The sequence below is a fragment of the Schistocerca piceifrons genome, chromosome 1, assembly GCF_021461385.2.
Source record: "Schistocerca piceifrons isolate TAMUIC-IGC-003096 chromosome 1, iqSchPice1.1, whole genome shotgun sequence".
NCBI lineage: Eukaryota > Metazoa > Arthropoda > Insecta > Orthoptera > Acrididae > Schistocerca > Schistocerca piceifrons.
Genome location: NC_060138.1, coordinates 1,239,932,473 through 1,239,951,699, shown reverse-complemented (window position 1 = coordinate 1,239,951,699; position 19,227 = coordinate 1,239,932,473). Strand labels below are relative to the sequence as shown.

At 41.3% G+C, this 19,227-nt stretch overlaps 1 protein-coding gene across 1 annotated transcript in view; it reads right to left on the bottom strand.

Moving 5' to 3' along the window:
• Nucleotides 1-19,227, bottom strand: part of LOC124780187 (pancreatic triacylglycerol lipase-like) — a 93,124-nt gene that overhangs the window by 35,972 nt on the left and 37,925 nt on the right. Inside the window, exon 5 of the mRNA XM_047253762.1 lies at nucleotides 7,352-7,552. Within this exon, the coding sequence (XP_047109718.1) occupies nucleotides 7,352-7,552 (201 nt within the window). The remainder of the gene's footprint in view (nucleotides 1-7,351; nucleotides 7,553-19,227) is intronic.

Genomic DNA, 19,227 nt, shown 5'->3' with positions numbered 1-19,227 from the left:
GCAGCACCTCACGGCTTGTCTGCATTTGCACATCCTTTTTTCGCGAACTAACAGACGTGACACAAAGCCGGTGGCAACACGGGTCGTAAGGAGGTGACCAGGCATTGTCATAAAACTCTCATATGAAAACCTCAGCACTTGACTGACGTTGTGGAATGTTATCCGCCGACTCTAACGAACAATCACAGCAGCTGTGTTGATGACTTCGGTCACAGTGGAAGCCGAAACATTAGGTCCACTTTGTTTAAGTCACAAGTCGGTCTTCTTCGAAGTCATTGAACCAACCGAACATTGTTACACTAAGCAGTGCATCTTCACCTAAGGCTTGGTGCCTTCGACCATAAATATAATAGACTGGCCCTGACGTCATTTTCGTGGCTCCTACATCTCTGGGCTAAAGTCACGTGAATGTTGGCAAAACATGGCTGTTTCGTGTTGCGCTTATGGCTGTACACAGCGTTTTGTCGGGGGAAATGGCATTACATTTCACGTGTGTTTCTATGATAATGCAGATGCGTTTATTGAAATCTTCTGAAGTGACTTTTATATGTTTTTTACACTTGAAATAGAGTATCACGTAAATTAAAGTGTTGAAAGTGATGCCTGTAAAGTCAGACTCATATTACATTTTGGAAAGTATCTGTGATAATTCGGTTACAGAAGTAAGTATAAGTGTTTCTCGTTCCTACTCATAGGTTCTCTAAGGATGAAAACCGAAGACAGCTTTGGATACAGGCCCTGAAACGGAAAAACTTTAAGCCATCTGCACATAGGCGCCTTTTTGTATATACAAGTGAGATTATAATAAGGTAAGAGCACCTATAGTCGACATATGAAGAGCATTTTTTCTACCTTCTAATAGTATTAAATAAATGTAGGTTCCAAAATTATTTTCTGAAACTTCAGAGTCTCACCTTTCATCTAAAATATCATTTTTTTAAACTGATAGTTTAAACTTTTGTAAAAATAGTAGGAACTGAACCTTTGAAGTGCACCTAAAATTGATACTCTAAATTGGACCTGCTCCTAAAGTCGACAATTTTGGGACCTATAGTTGACATATTTCCCATATCCCATTTTCTTTTATAAGTGACTAGAGCTCAAAACGCGGCGAATCCAATATTTAAAGTTTTGACACGAGCCCGCTCTTATTGTTTAAAAGAATTTTAACGACGTTTTACTTTAACTGATAGTTTATAGTAATTTAGTCCCACTGCCCACCAGAGGGGCCTTCGAATAATTTTTTAGATTTTATAAATGTTACTGTGAACAAATCCAGGTCAAATGTAGTTCTGACATAATTTTTCGCAAATAAAAAAGTAATTTTTGTTGGAAGCGTTTGGCAGTCAATTGAGAAATGTGGGTAAAATACGATACAAACACAGGATGGCAGACCGCTCATTTGAAATCCCGTCACGTTTTGCCAACAGTCACGTGGTTTATGTTGGAGCCACACCAGCCCTATAGCTTCTGCACAGCAAGGCCAGTCTACTAGTATCTATGGTCGAAGCTTGGTGCAGAGTTTCGTAAGTTTCAGAGACTGTACGGTCTGAAGCAACACAGAATTTTGTTGCACCCCATTGTTTGGCACGCAAATGCAAAGACGGGTCACAAAACATAGCGTTACTACCACCCTACCGATACGAGAGCGCACCGGTCTATGGACATTACAGATAAAAACCCGCTCTTTTCCAGTCTTCATCGCACTGACAGGAAACAATCACAGCAGCTACAGGAAACATACAGTATCATTATCTGTTGTTCAACCCGCGTCTTATGTCTTCGGCGCGCCAAAAATAAGTAATACTGCAAATTTGTTTTGTTTGTGATCTATATTGTTGAAAAATGTGAAATATAAATCCAAGTTGTATGCAATGAGACTGCGTTCCAATTCTCCCCTCTGCCCTCTCCAAGTGCTCAGACAGCATGGGGAGATGGCGGGGGAAATGTGCAGCGGGGCTGGGCGCTATGGCACTCGTGCCAGGGCGTGGCCCACGAGCCAAAATCTTGGTCACCCCTGGCTTCTAGTATGGCCTTCCTGGATCCATCAGTTCCATATTTGCATGACAGTCATTGGACCTTGACCAACACGAGCAATAATATGATAGAATGATAAACTGCAGTCTCGATAGGCGTCGGTGCTGCCAGAACCAGTGTGTGACATGTCGTGGGAGACGTTTCTCCTTACACGAGGCATAACATGGTCTTCCCACAAACAAACAGCAATATAAAAAATTCGATTCAACACGGTCTTCTCACAAACAAGAATGTTCAAATGTGATTTATCAATGAGAAACTGATGTTTTTTTTGTTTATTGTCATTTCATTACATCGTCCCAGTGGACTGACGGTAGACAGGCAGTGGAGCAATGCTCTGCTGTTCAGTCAACAGAGTTTAAAAGAATAAAGATGGAATAATTTTTTGACCAGCAACAAAGTGAACTGACACAGCTGCTTAACCAATTTGCCGAGGTATTTGCCGAAAGACCCGGTATAATCACATGGTGTGAGTACAATGCGCAAGCCCGAACACGCGATACACTCTGCCGCGCCCCCTATTCCATCCCCTGGTCGGTGAAAAATTGTAAATAGATTCGTACTTGATAAGCAAGCATACTTTGAACAAATTTAGGTTAGTTTGAATATGACTTTTTGTGATTTATGTGTGCGTTGTTCATTTTTGTGCACACATTTTCTTGTGTTGTTTAGTGTGTAAGTATGTGTATTTCTGAGTGAGTTGAATTGAATGTGGGCATCATGTATGTACATGAACTAACATATTAGCAAATGAATCGGACGTACGTGTCCTTAAATGACATACTAACAGTGCGCCCGAAAATTTGTCCTCATTGAATCGTTTGTATTTCTCATTTCAACTACAGTACAGCTTTATGGCTTTAGCGCGAATACCAGCTAGAAGTACTTGTGGTTGCACTCTCACATTCAAGGCAGCAATAAGCGCGCAATCTACGTTAAGCGAATGATTCTGTGTTGAATGATATTATGTACAAAATTTACTGAACTCACGATATCAGAGTGGGCAAATGGCCGACACTTCATGAATAAGAGGATTTGGCAAAGAAAGTGATAATTTTGTAATAGACAAACCATAGTACTGATTAAATCACTGTCGGTAAAACCGACGAAAAATTTAACATCGATTGTACATGTATTTAGGTATATACTTTTAAGGAAAAGGATAAAATTGTGCTCAATGTGCCTTTAATGTGAAGTACTTTTCCGGACACTCAGTGACATGAGGAAAGAAGCCAATCACACGGTACGAACTTTAAACAAAGTAAGAGTGAAACAGACTGTACGTGTTAAAGCTAGACAAAACACTGACAAACTGTACCATAGAGCAGCAGTAATGAAGTAAACGGAAATGCCCGTCACATAGGGAAGAACTGTAATAAGTAAAGTGCTATAAGGTTGTTATAGTTTCACTTAACTGTGCATAAGAAGAAACAGTTGTGTTTATTGCAAGACAGTGAACCTATACATCGCGAATAAAACTGTGTGGTTAAGAAACAGCCAGCCGCGAGCTAAAATCACAAGTGAACCCTTTCAGAGGCACAAGTGTTAGTGGAACAGTGTGAAAGTGTCACAACGATAGAACTTGTATGGATGCCCACCAGAGTGACGTACAGGAAAACCATAGTGAACACGTGTGGTACGAATCACTACTTACGTAAAGTAAGAGTGACCTGAAAAAGCCAAAATCCCAAGTGAAGTACTGTTATTGTCTGTTCTCGACCAACGCACTACAGACACTTACAAAACACGTGTGACTGTGGAGCGTATGTCCTAATAACGTTTCCCTTACAGCCAGTGTATTTTGTAGTACTATTGGTGAGAAATCTAATGCTCGGAGGGTTACTTTTCACGTCGCTCGAGTGGCGGGCGGGCGCGCAGCAGTACTGGGCCGGTCAGCTGATCGGCGCCGGGCGACGCTCACTTGTTCGCTGATGTCATACACGGGCAGCGAACCTGCTTTCCGAGCGCCTTGTTCCTGCTTATGCCGGTGCTCTACGTTGAATACTCGCCGACACCGTCGTCAACAGCCGTCGCGACGATTTGTCAAGAACACTTCAGAAAACATGGAACATTTTGCTCATGAGTGCAAAGTCCAATGAGCTTGATGTGTTAAAGCAATATTGCTAAACTGACAAAGACTTTTGCATTATATGTGAAACTAGTATAACTTGTTACAGACTTGAACCTTACGTAACAAAACATGTCACGGACATTCTTAACCAACAAATATGAAAAACTTTCTAAAATAATTTGCATTTTAACCAACTCCTAAATGAACTACTTTTTCTTTTGTGTTGATGTAAATACTGTTTTATCATAATTTTATATATGTATGTTTAAATGTCTATCATTCGAAAAATGATTAAATATCACAGGAAAGTAAACAGTTTCCCCGTATGAGTGTAACCCGAATTGTGGAGTGTAAGCCTTTTATCGCGTCATAGATTATTCCGAACTGGCAGACACAAGGCAAAGAGTAAGTTAGAAACAAGCCCTAACAAAATAATAGTAAAGCTGAAAACCCATTGTAAACAAATACTGTAGTTAAGTTAAAGCGCAGTGACAAGTGTGACTGAATACTTTAAAAATCATGTGAAGTGATCGGGTCTGGTAGTGAGTGAGACCCAACGTTGAAAATATTTGGGTACACCCTCACTACGGGACCCAGTGGCGGCACGCCACATAATGTGAAAAAATAATATTGAAGAATTTCGCAAATTTAACAGAACTGGCGTCGTAACGAAATAAATATTATCGCAGAAAAATCGAATAGACTATGTAATCAACTAATATAATCTTTGATTGTTATTGTAATATCTGATCCTTTTGATAAAGGATCACGAACACTTCCCTTTTGTTTCTTGGTTGTGTACGAAGCCATTTTGTGATGAGGCACGAAAACGTGTAATTTCATGTAATATTTAGTCTAAATATAATCAAATATTACTTAAAAGTGTCGCTAATATTTTACTGTAACAGATCCTATACTCAAGACGTGAGTGGCTTGAATAATTTATGCAAATTTTATAGGGGAACATTGGTGCAGAGGTCAACGCCATTGTTCTAAATGATAACGGCCGAGAGTAGTAATGAATATTTTAATATTTGCTAATTTTGACAAATAATAACAATAAATGTAAACGTGGGAGATTTCTCTTGATTAGTGGTTCTTCTTTTTAAGCAGTAATAGTAGTCAGTTTTACTAATATCGAACCATTGAACCATATTCATACAACGTGATTTCGGTAAGTTTTTTTGATCCCCACTTAACGAGAATTACAAGAATCTCCTCAGCTCTGCAGTTTCACAAAAGTAAAACAAATTATTAATTATACAATTGTATATCAGGGTAATTGTGTGATGGTGGTGTCTTTTGGTATAAAAACAGCTTCTTGGGCAAAATAACTGCGAGAAATACAATAGATAAGTAAATGGCGTACATAATTTTCTAGTTGTGAAGCAGGCAGAATAATACTAACTCCAACTTGACATAACAAATAAATACCAACGACAATACATATGGAAAAAGAACTCTTGTTCCTTAACGAGGTTTAAAAAACTCTCTATTGCCGTTGGATTAGCTTTCTGCATAGTTTCTAATTATATATGACACTCGTTTGAGTACAAAAGCCTTTTAGTGTCAAAATTTGTGCATCATGGTCTGAAAGGCCATTCAACCTTTTACTAATGGAATGCCCATATAATAATGAAAAATGAATAAAAATATTGTCTATGGGTGTGCTACTGTTCCCCTGCACCCTTGTTGGAAAAAAACAGTCTGCATCAGATCATGTAAGTTTAGGAGATCTACCAACATCCTTTTTCTTGCACAATCATATACAAAATTAATATTGAAGTCACCAAATGTAATTAATTTTTGGTACTTCCTATAAAATGAACCAAGAACCCTCTCTAACTTGAGCAGAAATGATCTGAAATCAGAGTTAGGGGACCCATAAACAACAATGAGAACTTCAGTTTCACTAAATTCAACTGCCCCTGCACAACATTCTAATGTCTGTTCAGTGCAGTGCCGTGATACATCTATGGAATCAAATGGAATACTGCTTTTTACGAGCATGGCCACTCTGCAAGGAATTCCTTGAGAAACAGCCAGCTAATCTGTATCCTGGTAAAGGAGGCCTCTGAATTGTCAAATTATTTAAGCGGTGCTCCGATATACCAATAACGTCAGAGTGAACATCTATAAGCAGTTCGCTAACTTTATCTCTAATACCTCTTACATTTTGATGAAATATAGTAATTCCTTCTCTATTTGGATACCTGATCTCCTCTGAAGGAGATTCTTTAGTTAGAGGGATTTCCTTTTAAGCAGGTGTAATTATAGCAAAACAACAGATGACAGCAAAAAGTAAAGAGGATATAAAATGCTGACTAGCAATGGCAAAGATAAGTGTTTTAATCTAGAATATAAATTTAAATTAGGAAAAAATGACATGTATTGTCGACAAGACAATGGAAACTGCTTGCAGCATGTGCTTTTAGTGTGAAGATGACCACTGGCTGGCCGCAACCAATTGCAGAATTGTGAAATGCTCGTGTGACTGAGTTGTAAAAACAATCAAATACAAATTTCAATGTTAGAATGTATTTTCTGGAAGCGTTAGTGGAAGTGAAACGTGGACAATAGACATTTCACACAAAAAGACAATATAAGCCTTTCAAAGATGATGTTACAGAAGAATCCTGAAGAGATTTCTGGCAAAATTTGACTGAAAGAAGGAATCTGTTGATAGGGTACATCTTAAGCCACCAAAGAATAGTTGTATTGTTAATGGAGGGAATTTATGTGCGAAGGAGGAGGGAGGCCAATAAAAATAGTAGATGGTGATCAGTTTGAATACAGTAAAAAATGTTACTTACAATCCGTCTTGATTGTAAATTTTTTTTTTATTCATATGACCGGTTTCGGAGTAACCCGTCCAAATCCAGCAGTTTTCACATGTGAAAGTTGCTGGATTTGGACGGGTTACTCCTGTAACTGAAATATCAGATCTGAAGATGGTTCTGAATGAACCGAAACTGGTCATATGAATAAAAAAATTTACAATCAAGACGGATTATAAGTAACATTATAAAATCACTGATTGCTGTTATCCCATCAGACATTATGTCTGTTCAAATGAATTTAGACTCCAATAGTTATATGGGGATTTAGAAGCTTGCTGAGGACAGGCTAACGTGGAAAGCTGTAGTAAACCAAATTTTGGACTGAAGAGCACAACAACAATAAACAAAATGTATATTTCTTTCCAGGTATCGGTGTAGTACTGATACACTTTGGTGCACCTACCGTTGATCAAGATCAACTTTGGTGAACATCCCGGCTGCCTCCTAGTGCCAGCGTTGGGATAAAAGTCCACGGTGCCCACAGGGCCCATGATGCCATATATCCCACCATCCGTGTGGATGACGTCAACGTTCTGTGCATCTCCAGCGCTGATGGAAGTGACGTGCGACAGGATGCTGAAGAGTGGCAGAGCGGGGTCCAACGCTGTCAACAAGAAAGAGTTTAGCTTACCACTGTGTCGAGTTTATTAAAGACAGGACATTAGTCCAGCTGGTGAAGAAATAATCGGCAATGGCAATATCGAATGAAACACTGAAATATGCAATGCCAATAACAGTTATACTAAGAAAAATTGAGCATTTGAATTTACTTCATTTCACAAAGCTTCATGATCAGTGATAAATGGGAAGGTACCACGCATGGTCTATCATATGTTATCATGCTGACACTGGATTGGAATGATTCGGCAAACAAAAAAAAGAGTCGTATGGCGTTGTTAGCCGAGAGACCACCTTACTGGAAAAGGTTACCATCCTTCGTCCACAATGGCCCCTGCCCACGCAGTGTATGCTAGTTGAGTGGTAACTGTCTGTGTGGAGTGTAGTTTAAAGTTCAAGCCCTATATATAGGGTGGTCCATTAATCGTGACTGGGCCAAATATCTCACGAAATAAGCGTCAAACGAAAAAACTACAAAGAACGAAACTTGTCTAGCTTGAAGGGGAAAACCAGATGGCGCTATAGTTGGCCCTCTAGATGGCGCTCCCATAGGTCAAACGGATATCAACTGCGTTTTTTTAAAATAGGAACCCCCATTTTTTATTACGTATTCGTGTAGGACATAAAGAAATATGAATGTTTTAGTTGGAGCACTTTTTTCGCTTTGTGATAGATGGCGCTGTAATATTCACAAACATATGGCTCCCAATTTTAGACGAACAGTTGGTAACAGGTAGGTTTTTTAATTAAAATACAGAACGTAGGTACGTTCGAACATTTTATTTTGGTTGTTCCAATGTGATACATGTACCTTTGTGAACTTATCATTTCTGAGAACGCATGCTGTTACAGCGTGATTACCTGTAAATACCACATTAATGCAATAAATGCTCAAAATGATGTCCGTCAACCTCAATTCATTTGGCAATACGTGTAACGACATTCCTCTCAACAGCGAGTAGTTCGCCTTCCGTAATGTTAGCACATGCACTGACAATGTGCTGACGCATGTTCGCAGGCGTTGTCGGTGGATCACGATAGCAAATATCCTTCAACTTTCCCCATAGAAAGAAATCAGGAGACTTCAGATCCGGTGAACGTGCGGGTCATGGTATGGTGCTTCGACGACCAATCCACCTGTCATGAAATATGCTATTCAATACCGCTTCAACCGCACGCGAGCTATGTGCCGGACATCCATCATGTTGGAAGTGCATCGCCATTCTGTCATGCAGTGAAACATCTTCTAGTAACTTCGGTAGAACATTACGTAGGAAATCAGCAAACATTGCACCATTTAGATTACCATCGATAAAATGGGGGCCAATTATCCTTCCTCCCATACTGCCGCACTTACATTAACCTGCCAAGGTCGCTGATGTTCCACTTGTCGCAGCGATCGTGGAATTTCCGTTGCCCAATAGTGCATATTATGCCGGTTTACGTTATCGCTGTTGGTGAATGACGCATCGTCGCTAAATAGAACGCGTGCAAAAAATCTGTCATCGTCCCGTAATTTCTCTTGTGCCCAGTGGCAGAACTGTACACGACGTTCAAAGTCGTCGCCATGCAATTCCTGGTGCATAGAAATATGGTACGGGTGCAATCGATGTTGATGTAGCATTCTCAACACCGACGTTTTCGAGATTCCCGATTCTCGCGCAGTTTGTCTGTTACTGATGTGCGGATTAGCCGCGACACCAGCTAAAACACCTACTCGGGCATCATCATTTGTTGCAGGTCGTGGTTGACGTTTCACATGTGCCTGAACACTTCCTGTTTCCTTAAATAACGCAACTATCCGATGAACGGTCCGGACACTTGGATGATGTCGTCCAGGATACCGACCAGCATACATAGCACACGCCCGTTGGGCATTTTGATCACAATAGCCATACATCAACGCAATATCGACCTTTTCCGCAATTGGTAAACGGTCCATTTTAACACGGGTTTGTGACTATTACTGCGCCATCTAACACAAAGCGAAAAAAGTGCTCCAACTAAAACATTCATATTTCTTTACGTACTACACGAATGTGTAATAAAAAATGAGGGTTCCTATTTTTTAAAAAAACGCAGTTGACATCCGTTTGACCTATGGCAGCGCCATCTAGCGGGCCAACCATAGCGCCGTCTGCTTTCCCCCTTCAAGCTAGACGAGTTTCGTTCTTTGTAGTTTTTTCGCTTCATGCTTATTTCGTGAGATATTTGGCCCGATCACTATCAATGGACCACCATATATATATTGAACTTCTATCATAGGTCTTGCTAGCAATGAAAATCTGAAATGGGAGAGAGTTGCACATTAGAACACGTTTCAGATTTTCGTTGCTAGCAAGACCTATGATAGAAGCGTAATATACACTGAGTGACAAAACTCATGGTATAGCGATATGCACATATAGAGATGGCGGTAGTATCGCATAAATAAGGTATTAAAGAGCAGTGTATTGGCGGAGTTGTCGTTTGTACTTAGGTTACTCAAGTGAATAGGTTTAATACGTAATTATCGCTGCAAGACGAGAATTAACAGAATGTTGTCGGAGCTAAACGCATTCGAATTCAATATTCCAAGATCTACAGTGCAAGAGTGCGCCGAGAATACAAAATTTCGGGCATTACTTCGCACCACGGATAAGGCAGTGGCCGATGGCCTGTTAACGAGCGAGAGCTTTCGTGTAGAGTCGTCAGTGCTAACAGACAAGCAACATTGCACGAAGTAACCTCAGTAATCAATGCGGGACATATGGCAACACATCCGTTTCGACAGTGTGGCGAAATTTGGTGTTGATGGTCTATGGCAGGAGACGACCGACGCGAATGCCTTTGCTAACAGCAGGACATTGGCTGCACCGACTCTCTCGGGCTTGTGACAATATCGACTGGACCATAGACGACTGGAATACCGTGACATCGCCAGATGAGTCCCGGTTTAAGTTGGTAAGAGTTGAGGGTTCGAGTGTGGTGCAGACCCAACGAAGCCATGGATCCGAGTTGCCAACAACTGTGAAATAATAAAAGAATTTCAACACTGCAACCAAGACTAATGGTTTCTTTATGTTCATCTCCAACAAGACACTGTAGAAGCTGGTGGTAGCTCCATAATGTGTGGGTTGGGCTTAATGGAATGAACTGTGTCTTCTGGTCCAACTGAACCGATCACTGACGGGAAATGGTTATGTTCGGCTATTTGTAGGTCATTTGTAGCCATTCATTGACTTCATCTTCCCAAACAACAATGAAATTTTAATGAATGACAATGAACCACTCACTGAGCCTCGGGCGTTCGCGGTTGGTTTTAGGAAAATTCTGGATAATTCGAGCGAATGATCTGGGCACCCAGATCGCCTGAAATAAATCCAGTCGAACTATCGAGGGGCCAGTTCGTTCACAAAATCCTGAAAAGGCAACACTTCCGTAATTATGGACGGCTATGGAAGCAGCACCGCTCGATATTTCTGCAAGCGGCTACCAGCGATTTGTTGGGTTGATGCTACGTCGAGTTGCTGCACTAAGCCGAACAAAAGAAAGTCCAGCGCGATATTAGGCGGTGTCCTACGACTTTCGGCAACTCAGCGTATTTTCCTATACTGTTTTTAAATGACACTATACACTTTTTACATACTGCAGTCTTTTTTCGAAATTACAGAAATTACTCCAGAAATTTAAGGTTTTCTTCAAATGTGCATGGTCATATGCGTAGGATCACATATTCTATCCACCATTTAAAAGTATTGTAACAGAGAGAAACTTGTCAGTGCTGTATTTAATAGACTATCTGTTACATTACTACTCTTTTAGACACCAATAATCAATTAAGCGGAACGAAATTAAGTAGAAATATTTTAGAAAACAGATTAAATACGTTTGGAAATAGAAGCTATTGAAATCTAACACAAATTTCCATCTTAAAGACAGGTACTTTTCCTAAGACATTAATGACATTGTAAAAAGTAGTTCTGTGGTAGAAGACGTGCTTTCGTCCAACGTACAATATGGTAAATGAGCGACGAATTACGATTTATGTCCATTAGTTTTAAAAATCTATAGAATTTTACTTACCATAACCATAACATTCAGTACCGAACTATCAGTTTAATAAGTCACAGCTGCAAAATACTAACGCAAATTCTTTACAGGCGAATGGAAAAACTGGTTGAAGCGGACCTCGGGGAAGATCAGTTTGGATTCCGTAGAAATGTTGGAACACGTGAGGCAATACTAACCTTACGACTTATCTTACAAGAAAGATTAAGAAAAGGCAAACCTACGTTTCTAGCATTTGTAGACTTAGAGAAAGCTTTTGACAACGTTAACTGGAATACTCTCTTTCAAATTCTGAAGGTGGCAGGGGTAAAATACAGGGAGCGAAAGGCTATTTACAATTTGTACAGAAACCAGATGGCAGTTATAAGAGTCGAGGGGCATGAAAGGGAAGCAGTGGTTGAGAAAGGAGTGAGACAGGGTTGTAGCCTCTCCCCGATGTTATTCAATCTGTATATTGAGCAAGCAGTAAAGGAATCAAAAGAAAAATTCGGAGTAGGTATTAAAATTCATGGAGATGAAGTAAAAACTTTGAGGTTCGCCGATGACATTGTAATTCTGTCAGAGACAGGAAAGGACTTGGAAGAGCAGTTGAACGGAATGGACAGTGTCTTGAAAGGAGGATATAAGATGAACATCAACAAAAGCAAAACGAGGATAATGGAATGTAGCCAAATTAAATCGGGTGATGCTGAGGGAATTAGATTAGGAAATGAGACACTTAAAGTAGTAAAGGAGTTTTGCTATTTAGGGAGTAAAATAACTGATGATGGTCGAAGTAGAGAGGATATAAAATGTAGACTGGCAATGGCAAGGAAATCGTTTCTGAAGAAGAGAAATTTGTTAACATCGAGTATAGATTTAAGTGTCAGGACGTCGTTTCTGAAACTATTTGTATGGAGTGTAGCCATGTATGGAAGTGAAACATGGACGATAACCAGTTTGGACAAGAAGAGTATAGAAGCTTTCAAAATGTGGTGCTACAGAAGAATGCTGAAGATAAGGTGGGTAGATCGCGTAACTAATGAGGAGGTATTGAATAGGATTGGGGAGAAGATGAGTTTGTGGCACAACTTGACTAGAAGAAGGGATCGGTTGGTAGGACATGTTTTGAGGCATCAACGGATCACAAATTTAGCATTGGAGGGCAGCGTGGAGGGTAAAAATCGTAGAGGGAGACCAAGAGATGAATACACTAAGCAGATTCAGAAGGATGTAGGTTGCAGTAAGTACTGGGAGATGAAGAAGCTTGCACAGTTGCACAGGATAGAGTAGCATGGAGAGCTGCATCAAACCAGTCTCAGGACTGAAGACCACAACAACAACAACATTCAGTAACCGAAGAATTAACACTATCTCCCAAATAGCTGCACTATATTATTCTCGACTTAAATGAGTAGAAGTAAAAATATTTACAAATTCTGTCCTAAATACAGGACGTTAATCTGTGGAAGTCAAGATACTTACAAATGCTGCCCAAAATATGACTTCATGTCTCAAAACAACAAAAACTGTATAAAATGCCGGAAACTGCTTATGGAAGTGTGTACTCCACCATGTGATTCTGAAATCGGATACTAGATTGAAACACCGGCGAGGGGACATCATGTGTTCCTAAGTACACTATCCTGAAGTTCAATACCAGCTCCTGCATGAATATGTCAATGGTGACTTAACAAAGACGAAATTTACAAATCAGTTGAATAATATTTGAATCAGTAATGTTAATGTTGTTACACAGTGCAGGCTCCGTATTTACAGATAACACTAGGGGCGTTCAATAAATAATGTGATACTTTTTTTTATTCCCCACTCTTTTAGCTACAAAACCCTCTTTTTCAACATAATCTCCGTTCAGTGCGACGGTCTTTCACCATCTTACTCAGAGGGCCTGTTTGATCCACATGGTACCACTCTACTGGTCGACGTCGAACCAAAGTCTTGCTACATCAATAACCTCTCCATCCTGCGGAGTGCATCCTTCATTGGGCCACACACAGGCACGAATCCAGGCTGTAGAGTGAGTGAGGAAGTAAATTCCAGCAAAGTTTTGTGAGCTGCTGTTGAGTGTGCAAACTTGACGTGAGGCCTCGCATTGCCATGGAGAAGTTCTTTTGCACTTTTGTGGCTGAAGTCGTTTATTCAGTTTCTTGAGGGTATTTATTTTTTTATTCATTTATTCTTCATAATTACAGATTACTATCTGAAAAGCTACAATAGGGTGGTCCATCTGAAGTTTCGGATGAGATTATCTCGAAAACTATACATCAGGTAAAAATAGTGGGTAAGACAAGTTCGTAAGCTCAAAGGGGGACATCAAATGATACTACACGTGACCTCCAGCCCCCGCCCCCTTGAGTGGGGCGGAAGGCAGCTTTTAAATCTTAAATGGAAACACCCATTTTTATTGCAGATTCAGATTATCCGTAAAAAGGTAATCAAGTTTGGTCTGAAACATTTTTTTAAACCATTGACATATGGCACCGAAATCGAGAAAAAAGTAAAAGTGGGGAAGAACTCTGATTTATTTAGAATTACCCGAGAAAGACGCATCAAATCGGTAAAAAATGATCACCAATTCTTTCGTTACGCCAAATTAAGCTATTTTTGTACAAAATATACTGTATCCTACTTTTAGCGTTACCTAGGAACAACGACATGGACGCAGTAGAATGATGTTCTCATGGGGTGCTTCATTAGTATGAGTCCCCTTGCGTCTCACATGTTGGGGTGCTTCATTAGTGTGAGTCCCCTTGCCTCTCACAATTTGGGGTACTTAATTAATGAAATTAGCCACGAAGAAATTGTTCAGAATTATCCCCATTTGCTTCAATGCATAAAATCAGTCGTCTGCGGAAGTTGTCAAAGTTTTGAGCAGCACATCCCGTGGTATGGCTGCACACGCTCTTCGAATGCGTTGTTCCATATCGTTTCGGGTTGTGGGCTGTCTGTCACAAACAATATTTTTTAAATAACACCACAAGAAAAAATGAGGAGATCTTAGGTCTGGTGAACGAGGAGGCCACTGAATTGGTCCACCGCGTCCTATCCACCGACCAGGGTACCGTAAATTTAAAACGTTCCACACATTTTTAGCATAATGGGGAGCTGCTCCGTCCTGTTGGAACCACATTCGTTGCCCAGTTTCTAAATCAACATCTTCCATTAGCTCTGACAAATCATCGCGGAGAAGTTGTAAATAAGATTCCCCAGTAACATTTCGGTCAAAAAAATACGGTCCTGTCAGGTAACCGTTTCAAATCCCACACCAGACCATTAACGACCATTTGTGTTGATTGTTAACAGTTCTGTACCAGTGTGGATTGACAGGGGACCAATAATGACAATCATGACGATTTAATTCGCCATTGTTTTTGAATGTGGCTTCATAGATTCCCTTTAAGCAGGAGGTACGTTGTTTTCTGAGGTGCTAGTGACAATTTAAATCTTCGACAGCAGCCCTCAAGTTCACGGAGTTGTATTTGTCTTCTATATTTCTTCTGATGTCACCACTTACAACGAACAGCACGTCATCTGCAAATGCTACCACTCTGCTTGTGTTACCGCTGTAGTATGGGCTCCAGTGCCACAAAACTTCGGACCATGGACTGACCCCTGCAGATAGCCTTTTGTTACTGTCTTCGTTATTTCCTTTCTTGGCCATGTTAAATAAGCATTTCGCCTATGGCAATGATCTCTCTAACAGTAATGCAGCGCTTCTGGACATTCCAAATCCCTAGCACTATCAAAGAAAGATGGCCACCATAGGTTATGGAAAGCGCCAGCAATAGCAGTTATTATCACTAGAGCGTACGTAGAATGATTATCTGTTGCTGGAGAGATCGCCTTATTAACTGTGTCTTCAGTTGACTTGCCACTTCTAAACTGTACTGATGAGGGCTCATCCCATGTAGCAGTCTGTGATGTTGCAATCTTTTGGATAATAGTTTTTCAAATATCTTGCTGAGGTAATTCAAAAGACAAACTGGTCTGTAGGATTTGGGTATCACTGGATCGTTATCTTGCCCTTTACTAATTTTTACCACTTCAGCGTTCTTCTATGGTGCAGGGACTCTTCCTTGCTAGAGTCACTCATTGTACAGATGGCACAAGTATATCTATCTAATTGGTCAGAAAAGGCTTGTATTACTTCGGCAAAGATACCGTCCGATCCTGGAGATATTTTCTTTTTCAGTCTTAAAATTATTTGCCTAATTTCTTATTGTGCGAACTGGTACACAAGTACAAAAGTATGGCAGTTCCCATTCGGCACTGAAAAAGTGTGCAGCGAAATAAAATAGTTTAAAAAATTATTAATGATAATATTTTAATTTTGGGATTTTTGCTGTCGAGGTAAAATACCTGGTTTTTTAAAGTCTTTTTTACGGACCGTATTGACTGGCTTGAATGCGGACAAATTCAGTGCTGCGTGAAATTTGCCTGTAATATAATTTACAATTCCGATTGATAATATTTTTGAATTTCACGTCATTGTTAATTTATTCAGAGTTCTCATCTTAGATGTAGAATTAGTCCTTCTGCCACAATATTAATTCATTAGTCGCCATCGATGTTCTTCTTTTTGTTGACCGTGCGCATCTTCCTAAGTTGGCATTGGTTTCCTTCACGAAGACGGTGGAAACAAAGGAATACAATGCTACGCCGCTTTAAATAATTCTCGTAAAACTTGGATACTTTTCACTATTTTTTTATTCACAATACAATAAGACTTGCTATGTTTGTCGTACAAATCATAAATACTAACAAGATGGCTGCCTTTCAGCACACACCAAAAATTACGTCCATCCCACACAAGCTAGAGTTGTGGCGATTCGTGAATGAGTCGTTCATTTGAACGACTCTAAATAAAGAATCGTAAGAATCGAATCGTGATACGGACGAAATGTCGTTCAAAAGAATCCTAAGAACAATTGTGTGTTTCCGAGTTGTGACGATTCCAAGTTCCAACGATTCATCGATTCTTAGTTCGGTATGCTTCGAAGGCAACTTCCGAATCATGCCGAGTCGTGCCGAATGATTACGACCGCCAGATGGCAGTCAAGTGGAGGATGCGTGTGAACAAAGGAAGCTCGGCACGAACAAACGAAGTTCGTGGGCCGTAATATTACTCGTGAAAACCAAGCTGACATTTGGCGGTGGCTGACGCGAACGAGCGTAAAGGCACTTCCCATTTACTATCCCTATATAGTGCACAAGCGCGGATTCGTATCATCCTACGTTTTTCTGTGCTCTTTCCAATTCCACAGCGCCTTATATTTCACTTTAAAGCAACTGTCAGTCCTCACACACTGCAAAATTAGCTAAACTTTTGTTTCGTCGAAATACAAAGCATAGGTATTTTGCTTTTAATTTGTCTGAGAACTTGTTTCTGCCACTACTATTTATGTGAGAAGACGACATACTTCTAAAGTGTAGTATACAATCGTATACAGCGACATTACTTCACTGCTAATTTGCTAATTCTGTTAGTTCCACCAGTCCCGCCACTAAATGGCTGTCGCACTAGACAAGTATTACAGAGCCTATACAGAGAGAATGTAGGCACTCTAACTAATACCTTTCTAGGCGGATCGCCGTGTAATACCGTCTTTAAACAAAAGCTTTTTAATTAATAATTTCCAGTTCGAGTTTTCGAATGTTATCCTGTTCAGATTCATATTAAATTTAAGTGAAGTAATGTCGACGTATACGACTGAATCCTATTGTTTAGAAGTATGTCGTCTTCTCACGTAAATACACTCCTGGAAATGGAAAAAAGAACACATTGACACCGGTGTGTCAGACCCACCATACTTGCTCCGGACACTGCGAGAGGGCTGTACAAGCAATGATCACACGCACGGCACAGCGAACACACCAGGAACCGCGGTGTTGGCCGTCGAATGGCGCTAGCTGCGCAGCATTTGTGCACCGCCGCCGTCAGTGTCAGCCAGTTTGCCGTGGCATACGGGGCTCCATCGCAGTCTTTAACACTGGTAGCATGCCGCGACAGCGTGGACGTGAACCGTATGTGCAGTTGACGGACTTTGAGCGAGGGCGTATAGTGGGCATGCGGGAGGCCGGGTGGACGTACCGCCGAATTGCTCAACACGTGGGGCGTGAGGTCTCCACAGTACATCGATGTTGTCGCCAGTGGTCGGCGGAAGGTGCACGTGCCCGTCGACCTGGGACCGGACCGCAGCGACGCACGGATGCACGCCAAGACCGTAGGATCCTACGCAGTGCTGTAGGGGACCGCACCGCCACTTCCCAGCAAATTAGGGACACTGTTGCTCCTGGGGTATCGGCGTGGACCATTCGCAACCGTCTCCATGAAGCTGGGCTACGGTCCCGCACACCGTTAGGCCGTCTTCCGCTCACGCCCCAACATCGTGCAGCCCGCCTCCAGTGGTGTCGCGACAGGCGTGAATGGAGGGACGAATGGAGACGTGTCGTCTTCAGCGATGAGAGTCGCTTCTGCCTTGGTGCCAATGATGGTCGTATGCGTGTTTGGCGCCGTGCAGGTGAGCGCCACAATCAGGACTGCATACGACCGAGGCACACAGGGCCAACACCCGGCATCATGGTGTGGGGAGCGATCTCCTACACTGGCCGTACACCACTGGTGATCGTCGAGGGGACACTGAATAGTGCACGGTACATCCAAACCGTCATCGAACCCATCGTTCTACCATTCCTAGACCGGCAAGGGAACTTGCTGTTCCAACAGGACAATGCACGTCCGCATGTATCCCGTGCCACCCAACGTGCTCTAGAAGGTGTAAGTCAACTACCCTGGCCAGCAAGATCTCCGGATCTGTCCCCCATTGAGCATGTTTGGGACTGGATGAAGCGTCGTCTCACGCGGTCTGCACGTCCAGCACGAACGCTGGTCCAACTGAGGCGCCAGGTGGAAATGGCATGGCAAGCCGTTCCACAGGACTACATCCAGCATCTCTACGATCGTCTCCATGGGAGAATAGCAGCCTGCATTGCTGCGAAAGGTGGATATACACTGTACTAGTGCCGACATTGTGCATGCTCTGTTGCCTGCGTCTATGTGCCTGTGGTTCTGTCAGTGTGATCATGTGATGTATCTGACCCCAGGAATGTGTCAATAAAGTTTCCCCTTCCTGGGACAATGAATTCACGGTGTTCTTATTTCAATTTCCAGGAGTGTAGTAGTCACAGCGGCAAGTTCTCAGACAAATTAAAAGGTAAATACCTATGCTTTGTATTTAGAAGAAATGAAAGTTAAGCTAAATTTGCTGTGTGGGAGGGCTTTCAGCTACGTTATGAATTACAAGGGTGATGTGGACTTGGAAAGGCATCTTAGCACAGAAAAACTTAGAATGATATGAGCCAAACCACGCCTGCCTCACTGCTAGATTTTGTTATTATAAAACAGACGTCTGTAGTTAGGTGTACTGAAATAAAACAATAGATGCAATCAAATCAAACGTGACCTTTCAACAATTAAGGCATTACACGTATAAATCGAGAATCACACTTGTAACGTCATATGCATGTTTACTCATAAATAAACTATCTTATCAGTTCGATTCCAACCCCACTGACAATTTTAGACCTGTCCTGCCATCTGTGAGTAAGATG